At 38.3% G+C, this 21,818-nt stretch overlaps 1 protein-coding gene across 3 annotated transcripts in view; it reads left to right on the top strand.

Annotated features, from left to right (window-relative positions):
- The first annotated feature begins 1,537 nt into the window (after nucleotides 1-1,537).
- LOC143368571 (uncharacterized) overlaps nucleotides 1,538-21,818 on the top strand; it is a 53,269-nt gene continuing 32,988 nt past the window's right edge. The window contains exons 1-2 of one of the 3 annotated variants that reach the window (XM_076811430.1): nucleotides 1,538-1,647; nucleotides 9,698-9,798. In XM_076811430.1, the coding sequence (XP_076667545.1) occupies nucleotides 9,757-9,798 (42 nt within the window). In that variant the 5' untranslated portion in view covers nucleotides 1,538-1,647; nucleotides 9,698-9,756. Of the gene's footprint in view, nucleotides 1,755-9,697; nucleotides 9,799-21,818 lie in introns of all 3 variants that reach the window. The other 2 variants (XM_076811429.1, XM_076811431.1) reach the window with 2 other exon arrangements.

Raw genomic sequence — 21,818 nt, 5'->3', positions numbered from 1 at the left:
TGTTGGACCTAAAGCCGCTCTCGAGACTTCAATTTCGAACCTATTCCGTCAACTATAAATTACTTCTAGGGCACGACCATTAATCGCCATTAACTTGCAACATTGTGGCTTGAGGTGGACGCGCAATTTTAAACAAACAAGACTGTAGATCTTCCACTGCGATTAAAATAAGACTGATGGGTGAAATAATTTCAATTACTTATTGTGAAGTGATTCCTCTGCATTGTCTTAGCTGTCTGCCTGCCCACGAAATTTCTTTCAAATTCTTCTGCCACAGTTCGGTGTGATTCGCTTGTAAATCTGGATTAAAATTTTTCATGAAACTCGCTAACCCAATAAATTAAAAAAAAAATAGGTACGCATATTCAAATATCAATATTTTTAGGATACAATATTAAACTTGAGATAGATTGTATTGCAGTCGCTCCGAGGCTCATTGCTTCCCATGTAAATGCGAATTCTTCTTAGCCGTCTATCCAGCAGCAGTTAACCACGTACCAGAGATGCGCAAAATTTTGATTTAAGTAAAATTTTCGAATAACGAATAAAAGTTAAAAAATGATTCGTCATGTGTCGAATAAAATCCCAGGCGACCGCCTCCGATCGCTTTGATTTTTGGATACGTTTTAGAGGACAGTAAAATAAGAAACAGGTGTATTTATTTTGCCCTATTTGCATGTTTAGGGGATGTATGGAACCACCCCTCGATGTTATAAGATTTTTAGCTGTTCGTCTCCGATTGCTTTGGCCAAAAACCAAAGCAATCGGAGGTGGGCACCACCTGTTCTCATGAAACTTGAGGGGTGGTTTCACCCCCTGGACATGCAATCAGACCAAAATAAAAGACACCTGTTTCTTAATTCTCGGCCCTCTAAAACATATCCAAAAACCAAAGCAATCGGAGACGAACACCTGGAAATCTTATAACTTTGAGGGGTGATTTCAACCCCTAAATCTGAAAACGGGACGCTATAAAAAAACCGTACATCTTATTTTTCGGTAATCTAAAACATATCCAAAGATCAAAGCAATCGGATGCGGACACCTGGTATACTTTCCTCGTTAGTTAAAATTAACTTTATTCGTCAAATAATCCAAAGTTAAAGTAATTTTTATTTGATCGATTATTTAAATAATATTTTATTTAGTCAATGCCCAACTCTGTCATTAGCGAAGCCACATTCTAAGCTACATATATTATTATTATTATTAACCGTCTTTATTACTCAATAGGACCTCGTTTCTTCTATCGTTGTAATATAAAAACTTATCGATGATGTGCGTCGCGAATAAGTGGCAGGGGGTAGCAAGCGTTTTACTAGGAACGCGGAGAACATTGGCAGGTAATATTAAAACAGACGTGACGTAAATTTTCCACACCGATGTTGATTGCAATTTTCTGTTTTGATTCGGTTTGACAGGCGACCTTACCTGCACCGTCGGTTCTCGTCAACCTGAACCACAGCAACGTTGGTGGGAGGAGGACGGAGGGAGGGAACCGTAGGACCAAGCAGAGTGGGAATTCGTGCGAACGAGGAGAGAGGGATGGCGGAACTGTCAGTGCTACATCGGTTCTCTTCACGTAAGGACGAGCCGCGAGGGATCACCTGCGAATTGCCTCTCGTCGGTACACCTCTTCTCAGCCAGGTGAGCGGTGTGACTTTTAAACTCCCTCCAAGATTAATCGCCGCTGATCCCACCCGACAACTCGCGGTGCATCGTGCAGCAATCGGCTCCTACACACGTGAGTACTCGTTTACGACACTTATTCATTCAAAGAACGGCGTGTAGGGTGCTTTTTTTTACAGAAGGAAAGCTTCAAGCCACGATTAATTTTCAGGGGCATAGGTTTAAGTTGAAACTTCATGTTTGTGTGTAACCCTACGTGCGTTGGCTGATGCACTGTGGTGTTTACCAAGTCAGAAGCTGCTGTGCTGGATTGAAATTCTATTTTAAAGAAATTGCTGTTGCAATTTTGGAATGTGGAAGTTTGGAATTTTGCTGTTACTTTGTGGGGTGAAATTAAACGCGAGGAATTGGTGGACTGACAAAATACGTAAACAAGGGGAGTTAATGTGGATCATTATTCGAAACAGTTCAGTTACCCGTAAATATTAAATTGAAACATTTTAATGTGCATGTTTAGGTTTTCTAAGGTTTCTTAGGTATGTAACATCACGTACAGTGAGTCAGATTTGTTTAAGTATAATTGATACGGTCTTTAATGGGAATTATGTAGTGTTTTACTAAATTGTTTCACCGACCCTTGCTGTTATTTTTTGTAACGTAATATTAGTCTTTTTCCAGAGCATTACTAATTCAAAATTAATGCCCTTAATGTTTGTAAAATTCTCGCCGGGGAATTGGTAAATTAGACGAATGTAACTTTCGAATAAAGGGGGAATATAATTGCATACGCGCAATTAGAAACACTTGGGCATGCTTTAAATACCAGATTCTGACCTGACATGCGCATCGCAGAGCTCTCTGCTACTCGGTTGTACCTACACGCCACCGTCAATTGCTTCCGCGACCTTGCTACACTTGCTCCACCCACGATAATGAAATTGTTGCATACACCGAACGCATCTGTGAGTCACTGTGCAACGAGCTGCTCTTTGCCCTCAAGTTCGCTTTCCGAGCGATCCTCTCCAGCGCTCGTCGCAAATACGCGCCCACGAGGACGCAAGTACTCTGCCTTGCAAAGACATACCTAGCCGCTGCCTGAAGACCCAGTCAAGTGGTGTGCAAAGCAATATTCGCAAAAATACGAATTGCCAAATATGTGCTTGGCTGCTCATCATAAAGCTGCACTTATTTGCTCACATCCCTGCGCACTTTACTGTCTCTGTGTACACAATAGCTACTGTGCTTTGCAAAGATATACTAATGCCGCAAATACCAATAACGGGCAAAGTCAGTAGGACCCTTAAGTGCCTTGCAGACAAGTCAAATGCCCCGGGTTGAATTCAGTACACATTTAGGGTATTAATGCGTTAAGATCCCGCGGTCTGCAGAAACATGAGCAAATAAGCGCATCCCTCTAATGGGTGGTGAAGAACGCATTTAGTGGCTAGTATCCTCAAGAGCAGGGCAGAATTAAAACATTTAGAGGCCCTAAGCACTTAAAACATATGGGGGGATCACCTCAACGCAAAGTACTATTTCTTACAAAGGAAGATCCCGAACCCAGAAATTCAAAAAATTCTGAAACTTTTTTAATATATAGGGGATTTCATTCTGACAACGCAATTTTTGTTTGCTGCCAAAATTCACTCCAAGGGGGTGAAATTAACCCCTGAACATTCGGCTATTTACCGATTTTGTGTTATAACGTGTGAACTGTAAGAGACAGAAAAAAAGTTTCAAGACAAAAGTTACTGCTTTTAATTGGATCCATCATTTGATAAAAAAATTATTTCACGGTTCACGAGCTATAACACGAAATCGGAAAATAACCGGATTTTCGGGGGTCAATCACACCCCCTTAGAGTGTATTTGGGCAGCAAACAAAAATTGCGTTGTGATCAGTAGGAAATTCCCTACATATTCGCAAAGTTTCAGAATTTTTCGAACTTCCGGGTTCGGGATGTTCCCTTGTTAGAAATTTCCGATACCTTGACTAGAAAGTGTTTCCAACAAAATTTAGATTTTAAAATTCAGAAAATTTCTATGGTGCCCCTCTGCCTCGTGATGCTTTAAGCACGTGCTTATTTAGCTTATTGGATAAACCAGCACAGCCCATGACGATCATCTTACACAGCACAAGCATATGTCTTACGTTAGTCACTAAATCCCTGCAAGGTACATTGAGAACCATATACTCAGTGCTGTGCGTTGCACAGGTAAAGTAATGTCGCAAAACTCAGTAGGATATAAAGTCAGTAGGTCTCTTCTTCAGTCTCTTGCAGCTAAATCCATAGCGCAGGAGGTTTTCCATATACGTTTTAGTCATTAGCGTTTTAAGGGCCCTAGGTGTGTACCAATCGTAAACATAAAACTGTAAGTGCAGTAGGATGCACAATGGGTGTTCGGAAACACATTCGATGGCTAGCCCACTGAAGAATATTATTTTACACGGCACCGAGAGCCTCGGGTTATTCACCGTCTCTTCAATGCACAATACTCGAGCGCATCGTTCGCCAGCTTATGCCTCTCGACAAGTACCTGCCACGCTGGATACGCCGTGTATCAAAACGTGACCGTCCGCAGACGCGTTTAATTGCCGAAGTCGACAAAGCTGGCAGCGGTGCGCGTTTAAGTATCGCGGTTAATTAAAGACTATCAGAGTGGAGACGGGCAGCAGTACGGAGCTGTCGGTTGAGAAGGAACGCCAACGATCTACCCTCGGCGGGGGGGCGAGGAGGACCGAAGAAAATCGCGTCTGCCACACGTCTGGCTTATGCGAGTTCGAGATGAAAGATAGGAGGGTTGAGGGACTCGCTTCGATTGACCGAACGATCTCGAGATGCGGCTACCTAATTGCACCGTGACGCGAACCAACCGTTAAATCATCATCGTGCCGAGCCCCCCTGTCGCAGAGCGGTTCTTGAAGCCTTCGCGAAGAGTTTTGACTCTTTGAGGACCAACCTCGATGTATTCCTGTCAACGTGTCTCAGAATTAATTGAAAAACCCGGTTTCGGAATTGTCTGCTTGTCGATGTTGATTAGAAATGAATGGAATAAAGAGAGAACTTTTGCGAATCCGAGAATTTATTACTCGTCGCGTAAAATGTTTGGATAGGGGCTACGATAATGTGGTCTCTTGACAATACTTTTGGTAGGTTCTTGCAATAGGTACCTTTGGAATGCTATATCTTTAATTGGGAAGTTGGGAGAAATCATTACAGAAAGGTATCATTGTCATTGTACATTTTTCATTTTTAAATGATTTCACTTAGCTTCGATCATCTGTATGTTTGGTGTTTGTTTATTTGTTTGGTGTGTGGTTCAAATCTGGCAACTCAATTATCACCCAATTCCACTAATCCAATTGTCTTGAAACTTTCCAGGCGTGTGTAATTTGGATGAGAACACAATTTCTTTAAAAAAAAAGTGAAAAATAAAAATGTATATAAAATCTACAAACACTAGAAACTAGAATAAAATACAAAAAAAATATAAAAATATTCACAGACATTAAATACTAGAAAATAAAAAAAATATATATAAAATTTATGTCAAACGATTTTACTAATAATATCCTTTAGAAAAGCACTAAAAACTAAATAATAATTATTTTCTTGTACTACGATTTCGATGGTGATATGTGATTTTGAATAAGATCATAAGAACTCTGTGATTATCCTGTAGAATTGTTCAAATCAATTGTAAAGGAAAAGGATAATCACAGTTTGTATGATTGTATTTCAAGTCACATATCACCATCGAAATTGTAGTGCAAGAAAATAATTATTATTTAGTTTTTAGTGCATTTTTAGTAAAAGCGTTTAACATAAAAATTTGTTTTATATATTTCCTTCATTACTATTTCTCATTTTTCTTTTATAGGTATATTTTTAGTATATAAAGGATTGGGGATAAACCGAGGCATGTCTATTTTTCGTGATTTTGGGATTTATAGCATATTTTGTTGGTGGGAACTGGAAATACAGAGCTCTGAAATCACAAAGTGTTATAAAGTGCAAATGCCTCCGTAAGATAACATTGAAGTTTTGGTATACTGGTTGAAAACAGGTAATGTCCACTCCGCATTGGGACACAACACGGAATGTCCCCACTCTTTGCTTAAGCATCAGCTTCTGTCGTCATGATAAAACAAGAAATTATGATAAGGAAATGCCCATTCCCGAGAGGCGCCCATTCCCCATTCAGCAAGTGAAGGAAAAGCAAATGTTACGTAATATTTGTTATCGAACCATCCACATTTGATGTAAAACCTTTCAAAAAACACCGAAACAGTAATAGAAAAAAAATATATAAAAAAGAATTTAAGTCATTCGATTTTATTTAATTTGATCAAAAATACACTAAAAACTAAAAAATAGCTTTACCCTGTAAATTGAAGAATCCACAATTCTTTGATAAAATAGCGTTTTGATGAAGCAGCTCCAAAACTATCTCTTCCAAAATACTAATTACATTAAAAACCGTTCTCTGTCCAGAGAGTTATCGCTTCGACACGTTTCGCTTACTTTCCACCCCATTATGGCGTGCATCATTCATGTTTCCATATAAATTTTCATTTCACTTTCTCCGCCACGAGCAGATTTCCCTTTTTGTGAGAATCGTCTGCTTCGAGCAGAACGATGGAAACCTATACCCTGGGTCTTCCTGGGCGTGTTGAGCGGCCCTTAATGGAATTAATTAAGGTAATTAGGGAGTATTAGGAAGTGAACAAGCCTATGTATTAATTAGCACTGGGAACCCGAGATTATCGTAGAAGTGTCATGCGACGACTTTGCTATTTTCTGATGCACTTTGGGCAGACACGTGCGTGCCATATGCGGATGCGTGGTTAATTGCACGCGCGATGCACCAGCGTTGCATTTGCAGTGTTTACATTCACGCGTTTTCGCTACTCGATAGCCGGAAAATATTCGTAATTTTTCGTTAGCTCTCTGCTTCAAATTCTCCTTCTTTTCATCCCTACATATTCTCTATGAGACCTAACCACTCTTGTTATAGAAGTAATCGAACCAATAAATTAGTGATATTAATTACCCCAGTGCAACTATAACACCTGACAAATTGAAAGCGATTACACCGTGAAAGGTCAAGTTTTGTGAATATAAATTTTAAATCGTACGACATGCAGTTCCGAGTGAAAAGTAAAGCTTATAATGAATAATAGAGCAGGCGAATGAATAGATTAAGTACGATGAAGAGATGCGAGGGATATCGAAATCGACTGATACGTCGATAAATTAATGAATCGCTGCTTCAATGCAACGAGTTAATGCACCAAGCACACCTGAGGCTCTCAAAGAGGCATCAAATTCCATAGGAAATGCCTGCGTGGTCCATGTTTAATTATAGAGATGCTGTCGTGTACCTGGCCTGGCCAAACTCATGGGAGTAGCGTATGGTAATCCTAGCGAAGTAAGTTTTAGTAAAACTATAAATAATCACGGCAATAAGAGGACACGAACACCGTCGAATACCTGGGTCAGCAGACGTTCCGGTTTAGACTACTAGATGGGCGGTGGAGTTAGAAGTTAGACGACGTTATGTTTCTCCATAATTTGCTATCCTTAAATTAAGAAATCTAAAGCGAGCACTCGTAATTATCATATCTTTCTTTCACCGCGTAGCAAATATTAATAGAACTTAGCTACAACGATTTACTTCCACTCGCTGCAAACACTGACTCTGACTGCCTAAAATTCAAATCAACTCTGAGTGTCAGAGAATTCAATTACAGGAAAATTATTAAATGATACAGAGGTCGTGAGAGAACCATGTAATGGAGCTACTCAAACACAAAACCAGGAGCTTTCAGGTTGTTAAAATCTACCAAAATCCAGAATGCTGGACAGTTATGAAACAGAACACCTTTCCGCTTGCAACTAGAAAATGCAAGCGCACTTTTTCTTAGTTTATTAAATTTATATTCCTCTGTAGGAAATTACACAAATTCATCGGGATGGGTGGTCCTGTTTGTGATGGAAACTAAGCTGCTTCGCTGTAGTGGCTGCGTTTATATAGTTGCACTGTGTTTCGTTTGTAAATCTCGCTACGTCGATCTAATGCATCCAGGCTTCCATGTGAATAAATAGAGTGCAGAAGGAAATGCGCAGTATATTTGGCATCGATTTCTCGGATGCGCTCGGTGCTTTCTCCCTGAACGGGTCGGGGAGCTCTAATTCCACCGCTGATGACACGAGCGAGTCTCCATCGTTCGCGGAATATCGAAAACGAGTGGCGAATAAGTCGTGTCGCTCTCGGCTCTTAACCATAAAAGACTGTCAGGATTGCGTCATGAGACGTGACTCACGATAGCTGCTGGCCTAAAAACACTATTGCCACTTGACAGACGATGCCGCGTTAATAATTTCCTGCATGGGGCATCGTCAGCCACGGACATCGCGTTAAACCGAATTTAAACGGTTCGATTTCCCCTTTTTAGAGACGGAGAGTTACTAAGATCTGAGAGGCATCTCAGATTTTAGATTAGAGCGAACTATATGTGTGCTTGATTGTATAAAATGGGAATTTAAATTCTATGCTCGTTAGTTTCGCTTGGAACCAACTTGGTATTTCGTCAGCGACTCTGAACTTTTGATCAGGCTCTCTTAATAGTCCTTGTGTAGGTTTTAAATTGCACTCGAAAATCGAGTCGAATGCAATATAATTCCATAAAAATGTTAACTAATTTATGTCGGCATTCTACGTTGAATTCGTGTAATAAAGTTTCAATTAACTTTATACCGTTTCCCAAGATGAACACAGCCTACAAACTCCTTACTACTCTAATTATTCCACAAATCATTTCCCAGAAAATCTGTTACTTAGAATACGCTTCCTTTAGCGGCTTCAAGACGTCTTCTAACGTTTGGCCTAACTTTTACTGAATGCCTAATTTGTGCTCCATTCCGAAGCTTTCGAATTGTTCGGCTTTCAAGTGGCTGTGCAATCGTTCAAGTGGACAATTCATTCGAATTATTCTTCGCGGTGTATAATTCTTGCATATATCGGTTACCAAATATTGTAATTGATGGATGCAGTCGCTGCAGAAGGGGCACCTCGTGGGTGGATGGGTCGCAGGAGTCGAACCGTTGTTTCTCTTTCAACCGTTTACTCTGGATAAAGATCGAATATTTCCAGCCGTGGGTAGGATCGCCAGCACGTGGGCGCATTCAGCTTTACCGCAATTACGTTTCCACGTCCAATCGTTTTCGTGCTTTCTTCATCCACGGTCATCCGAGTACTTGACCCCCGAGGTAGCTGGAATATCCATTGAACGTTGCAGGCAGAGTAGCTCGGAGTTCAGGTGCTCAATGTGTTCCATCGAACGAACCTGCTATTTATTTCCATTCCTCGAAACTGCTACTCTCGGTAATGGATACTGAATTTCGATACTATGAAAGGTTTTGGACCAGCTGTTCCTTCAAAAGTGTGCACATGTATCAGACAGTTATAATAATACGTAGGTATTTCAAATTTCAAACGATACGTTGGGATTGTTTTTGGAGTGAATGGAAACAAGCTGATGGGGATATGCGGAACTTTTCCACTTATGACACTAATGAAAAAACAGTGGTTTAGATAATTCCCTTCTGAAATTACATTTGAAAAAAAAAATTGTATGTTAAAACAGAGAAAATTAGTTATATAATCCAAAAACATAATGGTTTGTAAATATATGTAATACAACTCGATAACAATAGTTTTAATGCATGAATATAATAATTGTTATATTATAATAAAAAGCAATATATTATAAAAAAAGATGATACTGTACTCATATTTGCGTGCACCAGAATGCATCCGGCTGTACCTAGAGTAATAATCAGTGTTCATGTAGCGGTATATGTAGCTTTGTGAACTTTACACAGACTCTATTCAGGAACGTTGCTGTTGAAATATTTCATTTTATCGAAACTGTTCAATACAGAGTTCGATAATTGAGGTGTAGAATTTCGCAACGAACATTCGAAAAATTCGTATCATTTATGATTTTTGTGTTGCTCTAGTGGAAACAGAATTCATGACGCACGTTCTCGATTTGTTTCAGAAAAAAAAACAGAGCATCGCCTGTCGAGTGGTCGCAGAACGATAGGCGTTTGATCAAGCATGGCAGCACCACAGGCCTCCTCTCGTCTCGAGCTGTTGCAGGTATGCTAGTACATTCAACTTCATTTATAATGTAGAACGTTTGCATGTAAGTAGGATCTAGTATAAGGGACAGGTTCAGTGCTTAGCACGTTCCATACCACTATAAAGAGTAATGAGAAAAGTAGATTGCAATATTGAAGTATATATATATATAAATAGTAGGTGTGTGATATTCTTCATAATTTCAGCTTTTTTGTTTTGCTTCGATTTGTGGGTACTAAATGGAAAAATACCTTTTTCCCTTGAATGAAAGTTTCACTTGTGGTGGCCCGTGTGGCATAGAACGTGTTAAACAGGTTCATAGGTTCGTGCAAATGTGTGACATATTATTTAATGATTTAGTAATAAAATACACGATGGACAGTTTTATTCGCTCGGTCGTAGAGCTATGTCTTTCTGAAAATTCGTATTAATAAAGTAACAATGAAAGTATAGTAGCTTTATGATTCAGATTAGTTAACAGTTGAGTCAGGAATAATTAATATGGGAAAGTGTGCATCGAAATTTAAAATAGTCAATGGAAGATTCATCTTGAATTTAAATCATAGGCTCTATTCATGCAAAAGGTAGTTAAATCTTTAAATTTGTTTAATATTAAAATGCTGCACCTACAAGACACTTAGTGAACATTATTTAGACATTTTGTAATTTCCTAAAAATTCTTTATACAATTTATATCTAGACATTTCACGTAATTTATTTGAAACTAGCTTATTTCCACGAATTAGTTAATCACACCGTACAATCGCGATTAAACACGCAAAGCTTACCTGTAACTCAACTCAAGGTTAATGTTCGCACCCAAAGATCAATGAACAGACGTTTGTAGATGTGTATCAAGATGGAGAATAGTTATTTCGAGTACCTGATATAAAGATATGCAAATAGGAGCTAAGCGAACACAAAACAAAAGCTAAATAACTACATAGTATGACTAATCTGGATGAACTCAATAAAAGTACACTCTGTAGGGATTTATGATTGCACAAAATTCTCATACGCTACAACAGATTAGGGAACACAACAACACAAAACTATTAGTATGCTTGTATGTAACGAGGTCTTCGCGGGGTCATTTTATTCTGAAAAAAAGATCAAACTGTTGTGTGTCCCTAATGAAAGGAACTCATGTTGCATTCCCCGTGACTAGCTCAGACCATAGCGTGAACTTAGCCTCTAATTATGTGGGAAAGAATAGTTCTTCAAACATCCGCTTCATAACAATCTAGGGAACGTGAAACTGAGCAGAAAAGAACAGTTTTTTTACTATATCCATTCCTGACAGTTGTCTAGTATATCGAGCATCAGGAAGCAATTAATCTTTGGGAAAATCGGTGGGGTTTTCTCATTAAAATGTCACGCAAACTGAGAGCCCCAGCTTTATACCTAAAACACCCACAAATCTACAAATTCACTCAGAAAATTCTCACTTCTATCGTTGTTAAAAATCAACATTAATTCTAAAATGACACCTAATCTTCATTTCAACACTTTAATAGCTTCCACGTAAAAAATTCTCTCAGAAAACCCTACGTCCCACAATTCTCTAAACCTTGCTCTCCATTCATTCAAAAATCACCTCAGTGATTCTCAATCTTCTATTCCTCCCCTGCAGCTTCAAAACAAATCTATCACCACATTTTAATATCCTTCATCCAAGGAATTACAAATTCCTGTTCAGAAGGGCCCAAACATGCCCCTCTATAACTTCCTGTAGGGGGCGAATAAACTTTCGCGAAGAAATTAGCAGGCAAAGACGCTAAGCGCAGGCACAGTGGAACCGTGGTCCAGGATAGAGAACCGTGTCAGTGGTATTCGATTCGATTACCTAATGTGCACGATCGCCTCGTAAGAGTCCTTGCCAGTCCCGTAATCTTGAAATGCCCGCGCGAGCTGGTTAAGGCGTCGTTGTATCGCGTTCTCCTTTGGCCCACGTAATGTGTGCCCCGACTGGATGCATATATGGCATCTTGTTCTCGGCTCGTGTGCACATAGCTAACGACCCACGTACAGATGTACCCAAAATCGACGAGCACGGACCATATGTTCGCGAGCGGGCATGCTTGTCTTCGAGCCCCTCGCACATGTGATTTGTCAGCCGTGCAGCCTCGGACATGTGCAGCGTTTCGGTGGTCACCGAACAGCACCGCGATTTCCAGAATGTTGGTGCAACGAGGCGTTCGAATCATTTCAGCATTCGATCACGCGCTAACACGAAATAATTTGCTGCCGTCAGAGTCGCCGCCGCTCTCAGACTTGCGGTGGTCGTTTAAGAAATTCTTGGAAACAAATTCGCAGAATTTAGATTTAATTATTGTTAGAGTAATTAATCTATGCTCGTTGTAATAGTGTTGTAACCTCGTCGTGCTCGTACGTTTTGAAACTAGTGGATGAGGTATTTGAGTTCGAGTATCTCAATGAAATTCTTCTTTGCGGAGGGTGGCCCAATTATTATAGGTACTCAAAACATGTTCGTCAAAATCTGTGAGTCGTGGCTGTAATTAAAGTAACGCATGAATGTTATTGTTTTTTTATTTATTGATTAGCTACGACAACTGGGAATATTGCGAGTAATTTTTTAACATATAAATCTCGTTTGTTTTTAAAAGGGCGAGGTATAAAATTATTACAAATAAGACAGAAATAATAGAGAATATCATCAGAGTGTGGCAGAATATTGCAACACTGCAGGAAGTAGCCACAGAATGCATTGAAAGCATGCCACGCCGAATCCAAGCGACGCGAATCACCAAATATTGAGTGATTGTATTTCTCGTGCAATATGGTCTTAAACCTGTATACCTAAATGTATTTAATTTGCATTCTTAAATACATATACTGGTATTAAAAAATAATATTATAACACAAAGACGAGACGTCTATTTTATTCCATCGCTTAAACTTACGAAATCTAAACCCTTTTGTTTGAGTATAATAATTTGGCCACTCGCTGTAATGCAAATGACGTCAGACAGTAATTTAGATACGTGAAATGAATAGTGCGATAGAATTCCCATTATTTGATTATTCTATCTTAAATATTTATACGAAAGTATTCGCTTTCGCTTAAATTGTATCTTGCTGTCAGGTAGTACAACAATAGTTTATCTATATGTATATTAAATAAGACAGCTGTATCTGCATTGAAACTGAAGATATATGTAATAGAAGTAGCAGTAGCTACAAAATATTAGTAATAAAAGGCGTAACTACAGTGTTATTATTTTACGAGTTTGTCACAAATAATATTTAACCTAACCTGATTTATATAAAATACCGTTCGAATAACACACAATACTAAAAGTCATTTACCTCAGAACCACCTTGTGACCAGATGCGCCCTTTCGAATTAACGCGACAGTAAATGTAACGTTAGTTTCTTTTGCAAAACTGAGGCATCAATGACGAAACAGAATAATCCTCCAAAGATTCTCTCCATACTACTTTCAATAACTAAGATGCTACTGCGCGCGAAACAAAGGGCAGTGCACAAGTACGTAAAACCACAGCTCGGGCAAACGTGCCACGTTTCACGACCGGATTTCCAGTTTGGAATAATGAAAGGGTGAGAGTGAAATCTCGAGTGACAGTGGTCCCAGCCCGAAGGGCGTGGGCCCTTGGTCTAGAAAAGATGAATGGGGCCGGACATCGTGGTAAAGCGGGGAAAGGGTATCAAAACGGATCGAAAGAGTTACGGTGGACGCTTGGCTTGTCAACCGCGACCGCTCGCCAAGACCCGTAACTATAATAATGTGACGTCATTTCCTTCGTCTTCAGACCGTCATTCGACGAACCCTCCCTGCACCTTCTTCTCAACACAGATAGCAATCGTCTGCTTTGTTCTTGACCCTTTGTACGTCGCCCCGAAGAGGACGCTTTCGAACGACAGAAATCGTCGAACCATCGCAGAAGTACAGTACCCACTGGAAATATTTGTTCCATACTATCGAGTAGTACGCAGAATTTTCATAGCAGGATGATTGATAAAGTGATTCGTATTCGACTTATTTTAGCCAAAATAGTGAGCTGCACATTTTCGCAATAAATGTATTGCAATAATATTCCCTTAGTACTAATAAGAGAGGTATAAGTGATAGCGTGTTGAGTGTTCGAGTTATGCAATAAACACTTTGCACGCTTTGGCTCGATCGTTGTCACGAGAGGAATGCGGTTCTGGCGAATTTACTGTTGCACTGGAATTGAGGACCTTGCAGCAAGAAGGGTGCAGCTCCATCTGTGCTAACTTCGAGTAAATTAGAAGGAACTGTTTATAAAATTATTGCTGTGACTTAAGGGGGGATTCTCGTTTAACAGCTTTAAAAGTAACTGATATTTAAGAATTTTTCTTAAAAAAACTGTTGGGCATATTAGATTAAACTCTTTTGGGATATAAGGAGGCATCTTTAAACTTGCAGAAAATATTTTTTTTATGTCAATCCTCCTTATTATTTATTAATTATTGTGGAATCGTTTTCGTCTGGGATTGGTCCACTTTAAAGAGAAAAAAATGAAAAATTGAAAGAGTTATAGCGTTTGAAAGAAGTAAGTTTTTTCCTTAGACAAATTCTTCATATTATTCTTTATATCGACGAAAAAGGTAATATAAATAGAAACTAAAATTAATATTTTACGTCCAGTACCAGAGTGAGTTATTTAACTTTAATAAAATTTTCTTCCTTTTGCAATCGGATGACTGTGACAGGTGCTACTCCTGACGCCAACATCGTCGAAGAGGTTAACGCGATTCCACAATAATTAAATAATAATAAGGAGGATCGACATAGAAAAAAAAATTCTACAAGTTTAATGATGCCTCCGTATATCCCAAAAGAGTTTAATGCAATATGACCAACAGTTTTTAAAAAAAAATCAAAAATTTCGGGGGCTGTTACACGAGAATCCCCCCTTAACATTGAAAAGAGGGCGCTAATTAAAAAAAATCTATTTTTCACACAATAAGTAGTTATTGAGTTGATAACATTTTACCCCTACTTTTGGCGAAAAAACATTCTGTAATAAAAATATTAATATTAATATATTATAACAGATTATATCAACATATTATAATAAATAGTTAAATATAAACAAATTATATTAATATTAATATTAATATTTCTATTTATTTCCAATAAATCGCTCATTTGTTATCGGATTGGCATCCAATGTGCCCTAAACGATGTAGAATTGCTGCAAGGTCCTCAATGGAGGACAGTAGCTAAGTATTGAAAATTTCATGGTTAATTTCGAAGCTGCAGCTTCTTATGAAGTGACTTCGCGTTGAAATAGAATAGGCGACATTTCTGTTGGCCTTTCTGAACTCTACTAATATATCCCACTGGCTTGCTTTAGAATTAACAGATTCCAACGACTTTCTTGATAATTGGTGTGTGAATAGCTGCAGGACTGAATGTGTTGATAAAATATTGAAATCTTCTTCGTCGGTTCTAAAGCTGCAGTTTCTCATGAAGAGACTTTAGTCTCTAATTACAGAAGACTTTATGTCTGTTGAACTTTCAGCGCCCTATTCTTGTATTACATTCAGGTGCTTCGGAATTAATTCATTAGTATGCGGTTTGATGGGAATCTTCTACGAGAACTGTTACTGTACAGATTACCGAAACGAGTAACAGTAAGTGTCCCAGTAGATGGAATCTGTGGAGCCGTAAGATTATTCAAAAGTAGAGACAATCCGAGTATCTTGTATCTGTAATTTTGTTGCTGCATCCAACTGCATTATAGTGCTCGACACTATGTTTTGCCGAATATATAATTATGTATACATTCATTGAAACATGAATTCCCAAGAAAAGGCAAATACAATCTCCTTAAAAATCATGTAAGACATAAATAGGACAGAGAAAATAATTTGAATACACGAAATTTACATGCAACTTTAGAAAACTTATAACGATGGCTAATTTAATGTGACACATTTTTTTACGATAAAGTTTGTCACTTTGAATAGTCACTTGTTTACCAACTCTTAAATTAATTTAAAACAATCTTATAATAATTTGAAACTTTCGTTCAACTTAAAAATGTCTTCTAACTTTTCGCGTGATCGATCGGCAAAAAATAGTGTTCAACGTTATATTCACTGTAGATCTTGCCCTATCGAAGCAGAAAATGATCGTTGGTTTAGGACCCGATAGATTCTCGAGGCGTTATGGGGCACGGTTTTCGTGGGTGGACAAGGAGGAAAGGATTTTCTCCGTTCTTTCGATACGTAAATAACGCGTGAAACGTCTGCATATCGAGAACAAGTCGGCGTGGGTCGTTTCTTACCGTTTCTTTCAGCTGCCCACGGCGGCCTAAATTTCGTGACACGTTCATTTTATCCTGTAATCCTTGTCATCGAACCCTAGACGGATTTTCCGATAGGAAATCGACCTTTTTTGACGTCAGCCTTTAAAAATAGTGAACGACTGTGACAAGCAGCCATTGAAGGATATCTCGACTACGATCCTGAACTTTTTAACGAGGATATGGCGATACTAAACGTATTTCGAATCAGAGTTGGGCAAAATGTAATCTAATTGCAACTTACAAATTGCGGTTAAAATGTAATTGTGTAGTTGATTACACATTATTTTCTGTAATCGTTCATTTAGGTAGTTGACGAAACCAAATGGTCAAGTACCTAAATTAACGATTACAGAAAATAATGTGTAATCAACTACACAATTACATTTTAATCCTAATTTGTAAGTTGTAATTAGATTACATTTTGCCCAATTCTGTTACGAATACTGTACAGTATAAGTTACGTAAAATATTAGAAGCTACGTTTGAAACTGCTAAAAATAACAAGGAATTATTTCATAGTCCATTGACAGTTACTGAGGCTTCATGCATGTGAGGATCGAGGACATCAAAGATATCAAGAAAGGTTGTAATAAAATACACGTCCTAATCTCTTGGCAGTCACTGATGGACAAAATTTCTATTTAAATAAATTTTCGAATTAAGAATAAAAGTTAAAAAAAAATTGAAATAAAAAAGTCGAATAAAAAAATTAACTTTTCCTCGTGAAATAATCTAAAGTTAAAGTAACTTTTATTTGATCCGTTATTTAAATAATTTTTTATTTAGTCAATGCTCAACTGTATTGTCAGCTATCTGAACTAATCTTTATTCCAGTCTTCGTATAAAAAAATAATGATACAGGATTAATTAATAAACCTGTGACATTCAAACATGTATCTTCAGAACTAACTAAAAAAATTCACTGATGCACCTATATAGTAAGTACTGCATCACTCCCAATGACAATAATACAACCCACAAATTGACAAATTTACGAGTTTATTTATCGTAAGCGTTCGACGGAGACATACGTTCAGAACGGTACCGATCATCACAACCATGATGACCATCATAATAACCACCGTTAAAAACAGCATCTGTTCATCAAGCATCCAAGCAAGAGGTGCTAGAAAGCGAACATAGAGGAAAAGAAGCTTTCATCCTCGTGAAAGATCATCTTCTATGCCGCGGATCGAAGCGCGGTGAAAAGCCATTTTCCCCGAAGCGGACAGGTGCGCGAGGAATCGTTGTCACCGATTTCATCCGGTGCCCCATCCTTTCCACCACAAAAATAAAATTCCATCTCGAACGTATACGCGAGCGGCCAGTAACGCCAGCGGCGTGCTGCCTCGATAACGAACGAGCCAGCTGCCATAATTACGTTGCTTAACTGGCCAAGTATCCCGCGGAATTACAATTACAAATACGCGCGGCTCCCTCCGCCGCGGCAGCCAGCTCATCAATTATTTATACGGGATCACCGTTACCATCGTCGGCAGGACCTCCTTCCTCCAAACCCACATTTCAGATTTATCCGCGATTTCAGCGTGAATACAGTGGGTGATCGAATTATTAGAGTCACACTATGAGAATTTTTGTTTGCGTTTCTGTAGAAGTAAGATCGTCCTTGTGGCGGATAATGTTGCCTACAATGCTCCGAATGTATATTTCCAATTGAAGACCTTGCAGCAAGAGGGGTGCAGCTCCAGCTTTACCAACTTGAAGTAAATTAGAAAAAACTGTTTATAAAATTTTTGCTTTGAGTTAACATTAAAAAGGGAACACTAATATATGTATATTGCTAAGTAGTAGTTATTGAGTTATTGAGTACAATAACTGATACATGGTTGAATTGAAATCGACTTGTAGATGCCAAATGGGAGAAGCAGGATATATGTAGGAGTTTTTTGTCACATTTCGTGTTTGTATTTGGTTTTCTGAATAGATTGTCGGTCCTCAAGGAACATCTTTGGATAAGGTCAATAGTCTATCGTGGGTTGGAACGGTATATAAAATGTAGAAATGTCACGGTTGATTTCTTCAAGTTGATTTCTAGAAGACTCGTTCCAGAAGTGGAAATGTAGGAGTTTCTGTTGTATATACTTCGTGTTTCTTTTTTGGTTTCCTGGGTAGAAAATGGTGTATGTTCAAGGAACAGCTTATTGATCTTCGAGGAACCTCTTTAGATGAAGTTAATTAATAGTCTGCCGCCTTGATTGATTAATGTATATAGCGATGTGTGGGTGGGGTTCATATCAGACTAATTCTTTAAGGAATTATTTTGAGAAGTACAGTATTACCTAATCTCCCCACCCCCCATAAACATGACTCATGTATAAAATAAATTCCCTTTAATTCTCGAAAAAATTAAAAAAATTCAGATGCAAAGACTGTGAAATCAACTTTGCTAATTCCAATTGTATACAAATCAAATCAGTGCTCAGATTTTCAGCTTCGGTTTTAAGTAATTAGCGGGCCGTATGAAGATTATTTTACGATCGAAGATAATAAAAACTTGGTAGAGACTAATTTAAACGAATTAAAGTCAGTAGTGGATTAAGAGAGATGCGGATTTTTTTCTTATACAACGGCCCGCTAATTACTTAAAATCGAAGCTGAAAATCTGAGCACTGAATTCATACGTATACAATTGGAATTAGCAAAGTTGATTTCAAGATCTTTGCATCTGAACTTTTTTACTTTTTCGAGAACTAAAGGGAATTCTTCTTCTTCTTCTTCGTACGTGAGTCATGTTTATGGGGGGTAGGGAGCATGATAAGCAATATTTAAGGAAAAGATTGTCAGTGTCTGAGAGTAATTTTCAATGAAATATACTGCTATTGTTTTTGAAATCTGTGTATAAAAATTGTATAATTTGGTTTTTAATTGGGTTAGTTTTTTTTAAAGAAAATATAGATTTCATAAATAGTTGCTTCCATAGTATTATAATGTGCTCATAGTATAATATTTTATACACATTCATTATGCATAGTTGCATATATGTACACAATGATAACATATAATGCCGTTTAATAAATCTGGGCACGACATATATTATGTAGATACATTAATTTATGCACTCATTCGCTGTCTTATTATGAACGATGAACATGTGTAGATATATGTATATAATATGATTAAAATTTTAATTCATTCCGTAAACCGTGAAAAATACTTTACTTTTCATAATTACACTCGTAATATTTCACAAACTCTTATTTCCTTCGTTATAATTTTCCACTTTATAATAATTTCCGCACGTACCTTATTTCCCACGGCAATAACTGCCAGAAAATCCTAAATTATTCCCTGAAATTTCATTCCTCAACCGTGAAATCCATATCATCTTCCACCATCACTTTTACGAAACAGAAAGTAACAGTCATCAAAACACACATTTCATTTGCAATTCAACTTCGATTCCGATCACACAAAAACATCATCTCTAAATTTCAAGGCCTCCAAGAAAAATTGGGCTCTGCTGAAACAAATAATACAAAATTCTTAACCCTCGGTCGTCACACCTACTTTTTCGAACGTCGTTGTCACACTGGGTCAATTTAACCCTGCCAATTTTCAATCAGTTGTCATTTAAAAACTATTTGTTAAATAGAGTCTAAAAAAATCTGAGATACAGTTTTAACATTGTAGAATACACGCCCATCGTTGAAAGTTGACAATTAAATTGTCATCATGCTTAAAAAAAATTTGAAGCGATAAGAGTTCCGACAAGAAGTATTTTGCTTAAAATATTGCAGGGTGTATTTGACCCTGTGTGACAACGAGGGTTAAAAACGCCACATCATTATCACAAAATAACGTTCATTCACTCCATTCACCGGCACCAGCCTGTCACCCATTTATCTCATTATACAACAACAGATAACAAAGCGTTGCTCGGTAGAAATTACACGTTTATAATTACACTTTACAGATGGTAGCCTGATACCACCCAAGCGATCGTACCATTTATTACATGCACCGTTTAAGAAACACGAAACAGCTACATATCGCCTCTCGCGCATTCGCGGCCGTAAAATTGCAGTGAAAATCTAACCCTGAAAGATGTTATCTGCACGCTGGCGGCGGTGAAGTCAGTGGAGAATGGGGCTACGGTATCGAGCGATACGCGTGATCTTAAAAGCTTAATCGTAGATCTCGAAGCACAGTTTTCTTCTGCCATTCGGGAATATCTCGGCGAGCGGTTTCCCAACGAGAGCAGAAAACAGTTTCTCTTCGGCTGGCCCGCGCGAATGGTCGAGGTCGAGGCGAAGAATCCTCATTAGAGGCAAGTGAGCGCCCGCCGTCGAAGGGAAACATCTTTGCTTTCCACTCGGCCCGCGAAACGTAAGAAAGACTTACCGCCGCTTTTTCGGATCGTTAGCGGCCCGCGGTAAAGTATAACGCGGCAATTAACCGTGCGCTCAGTATACTTCTGTTTCGGAACCCTATTTTCTGCTCACCCACAGCTCCATTTGCCTCGAGCCGACATTACAGATTTTTGTACGCTTAACAAGCCACGGAACGAATTGAAATTAAAAGTTTCTTTGCACTTTTTTTCATCCACATTGCGTGCTTTATTTGAAATAATTAGCTTAATACTTGAGAGATATTTTCATTGAAAAACAGAAACGTAGGTTTTTGATAACACAGTTCGACAGCCATCTGGACTTGTAACATTCGCCAACACCCTCAGTTTTTGAGAAATTCGATTTTGAAAAAAAACTGTAAATTTTCAACTTTGAACATCTTTTGTGTAGAAACCGTAATACTTATTCGGTTGCTTGTTGCGTCAAATTATTCTATGAACCCTCTCGAATACAACGATATAAGTTATTATTGGATTATGAACATTTAAATATGTTTAAACAACGATGGAAGGGAAAAGGACACCCGAAATGCACCCATTTTTGAAGATATTTCTCAATTTATTTCCAAAACTAAGGGTCTAGGAGGAAATCTGACTATTCCAAGAGATGCAGCAGACATTTTTCCATCGGAAACCATCAACAGAAGTGGTAAAACACCTTTTGTTGTATATAAAAAAGACGAAAGAGTTTGGCAAACCGTGCGGCGCGGGCAGTGGTAGTCACGCGCGTCACGCGATTCTGTGACGCTACGCGGCAGCGGACCGCATTGACTACCACTGTCGGCGCCGCACGTTTTGCTAAACTCTTTTGTTTCTGTATTGTAAACAAAAGGTGTTTTACCACTTCTGTTGATGGTTTCCGTATGAAAAATACCTGCTGCATCGCGTGGAGTAGTCAGATTTTCTCCTAAACCCTTAGTTTTGGAAATATATAGAAATATATCTGCAAAAATTGGTGCAATGCGAGTGTCATTTTCCATTTGACCGTTGTTTAAACATATTTAAATGTTCATAATGCAATAATAACTTATAAGTATTACCGTTTCGACACAAAAGATGTTCAAAGTTGAAAAATTTGCAATTTTCTTCAAAATCGAATTTCTCAAAAACTGAGGGCGATGAAAAGCTATAAGAAACAGCTATTGAATGTTACAAGTACGAAAAAAAGACAACTTTTGTCGAACTGTGTAATTAAATTCAAGTACTTGGGGGACATTTTTATTGAAAATATGGAGACAAGTGAGGAGGTGAAGATTGAGTGTAGGGATCTGACGGGGAACGATGTTTTATGGCAGGCTGCTGATATCCATGAGAGGGAATTAAGCTGTCTGCGCTGCGCCTATCG

Source organism: Andrena cerasifolii, chromosome 4 (assembly GCF_050908995.1).
Source record: "Andrena cerasifolii isolate SP2316 chromosome 4, iyAndCera1_principal, whole genome shotgun sequence".
NCBI lineage: Eukaryota > Metazoa > Arthropoda > Insecta > Hymenoptera > Andrenidae > Andrena > Andrena cerasifolii.
This window is presented reverse-complemented; position numbering and strand designations above follow the sequence as displayed.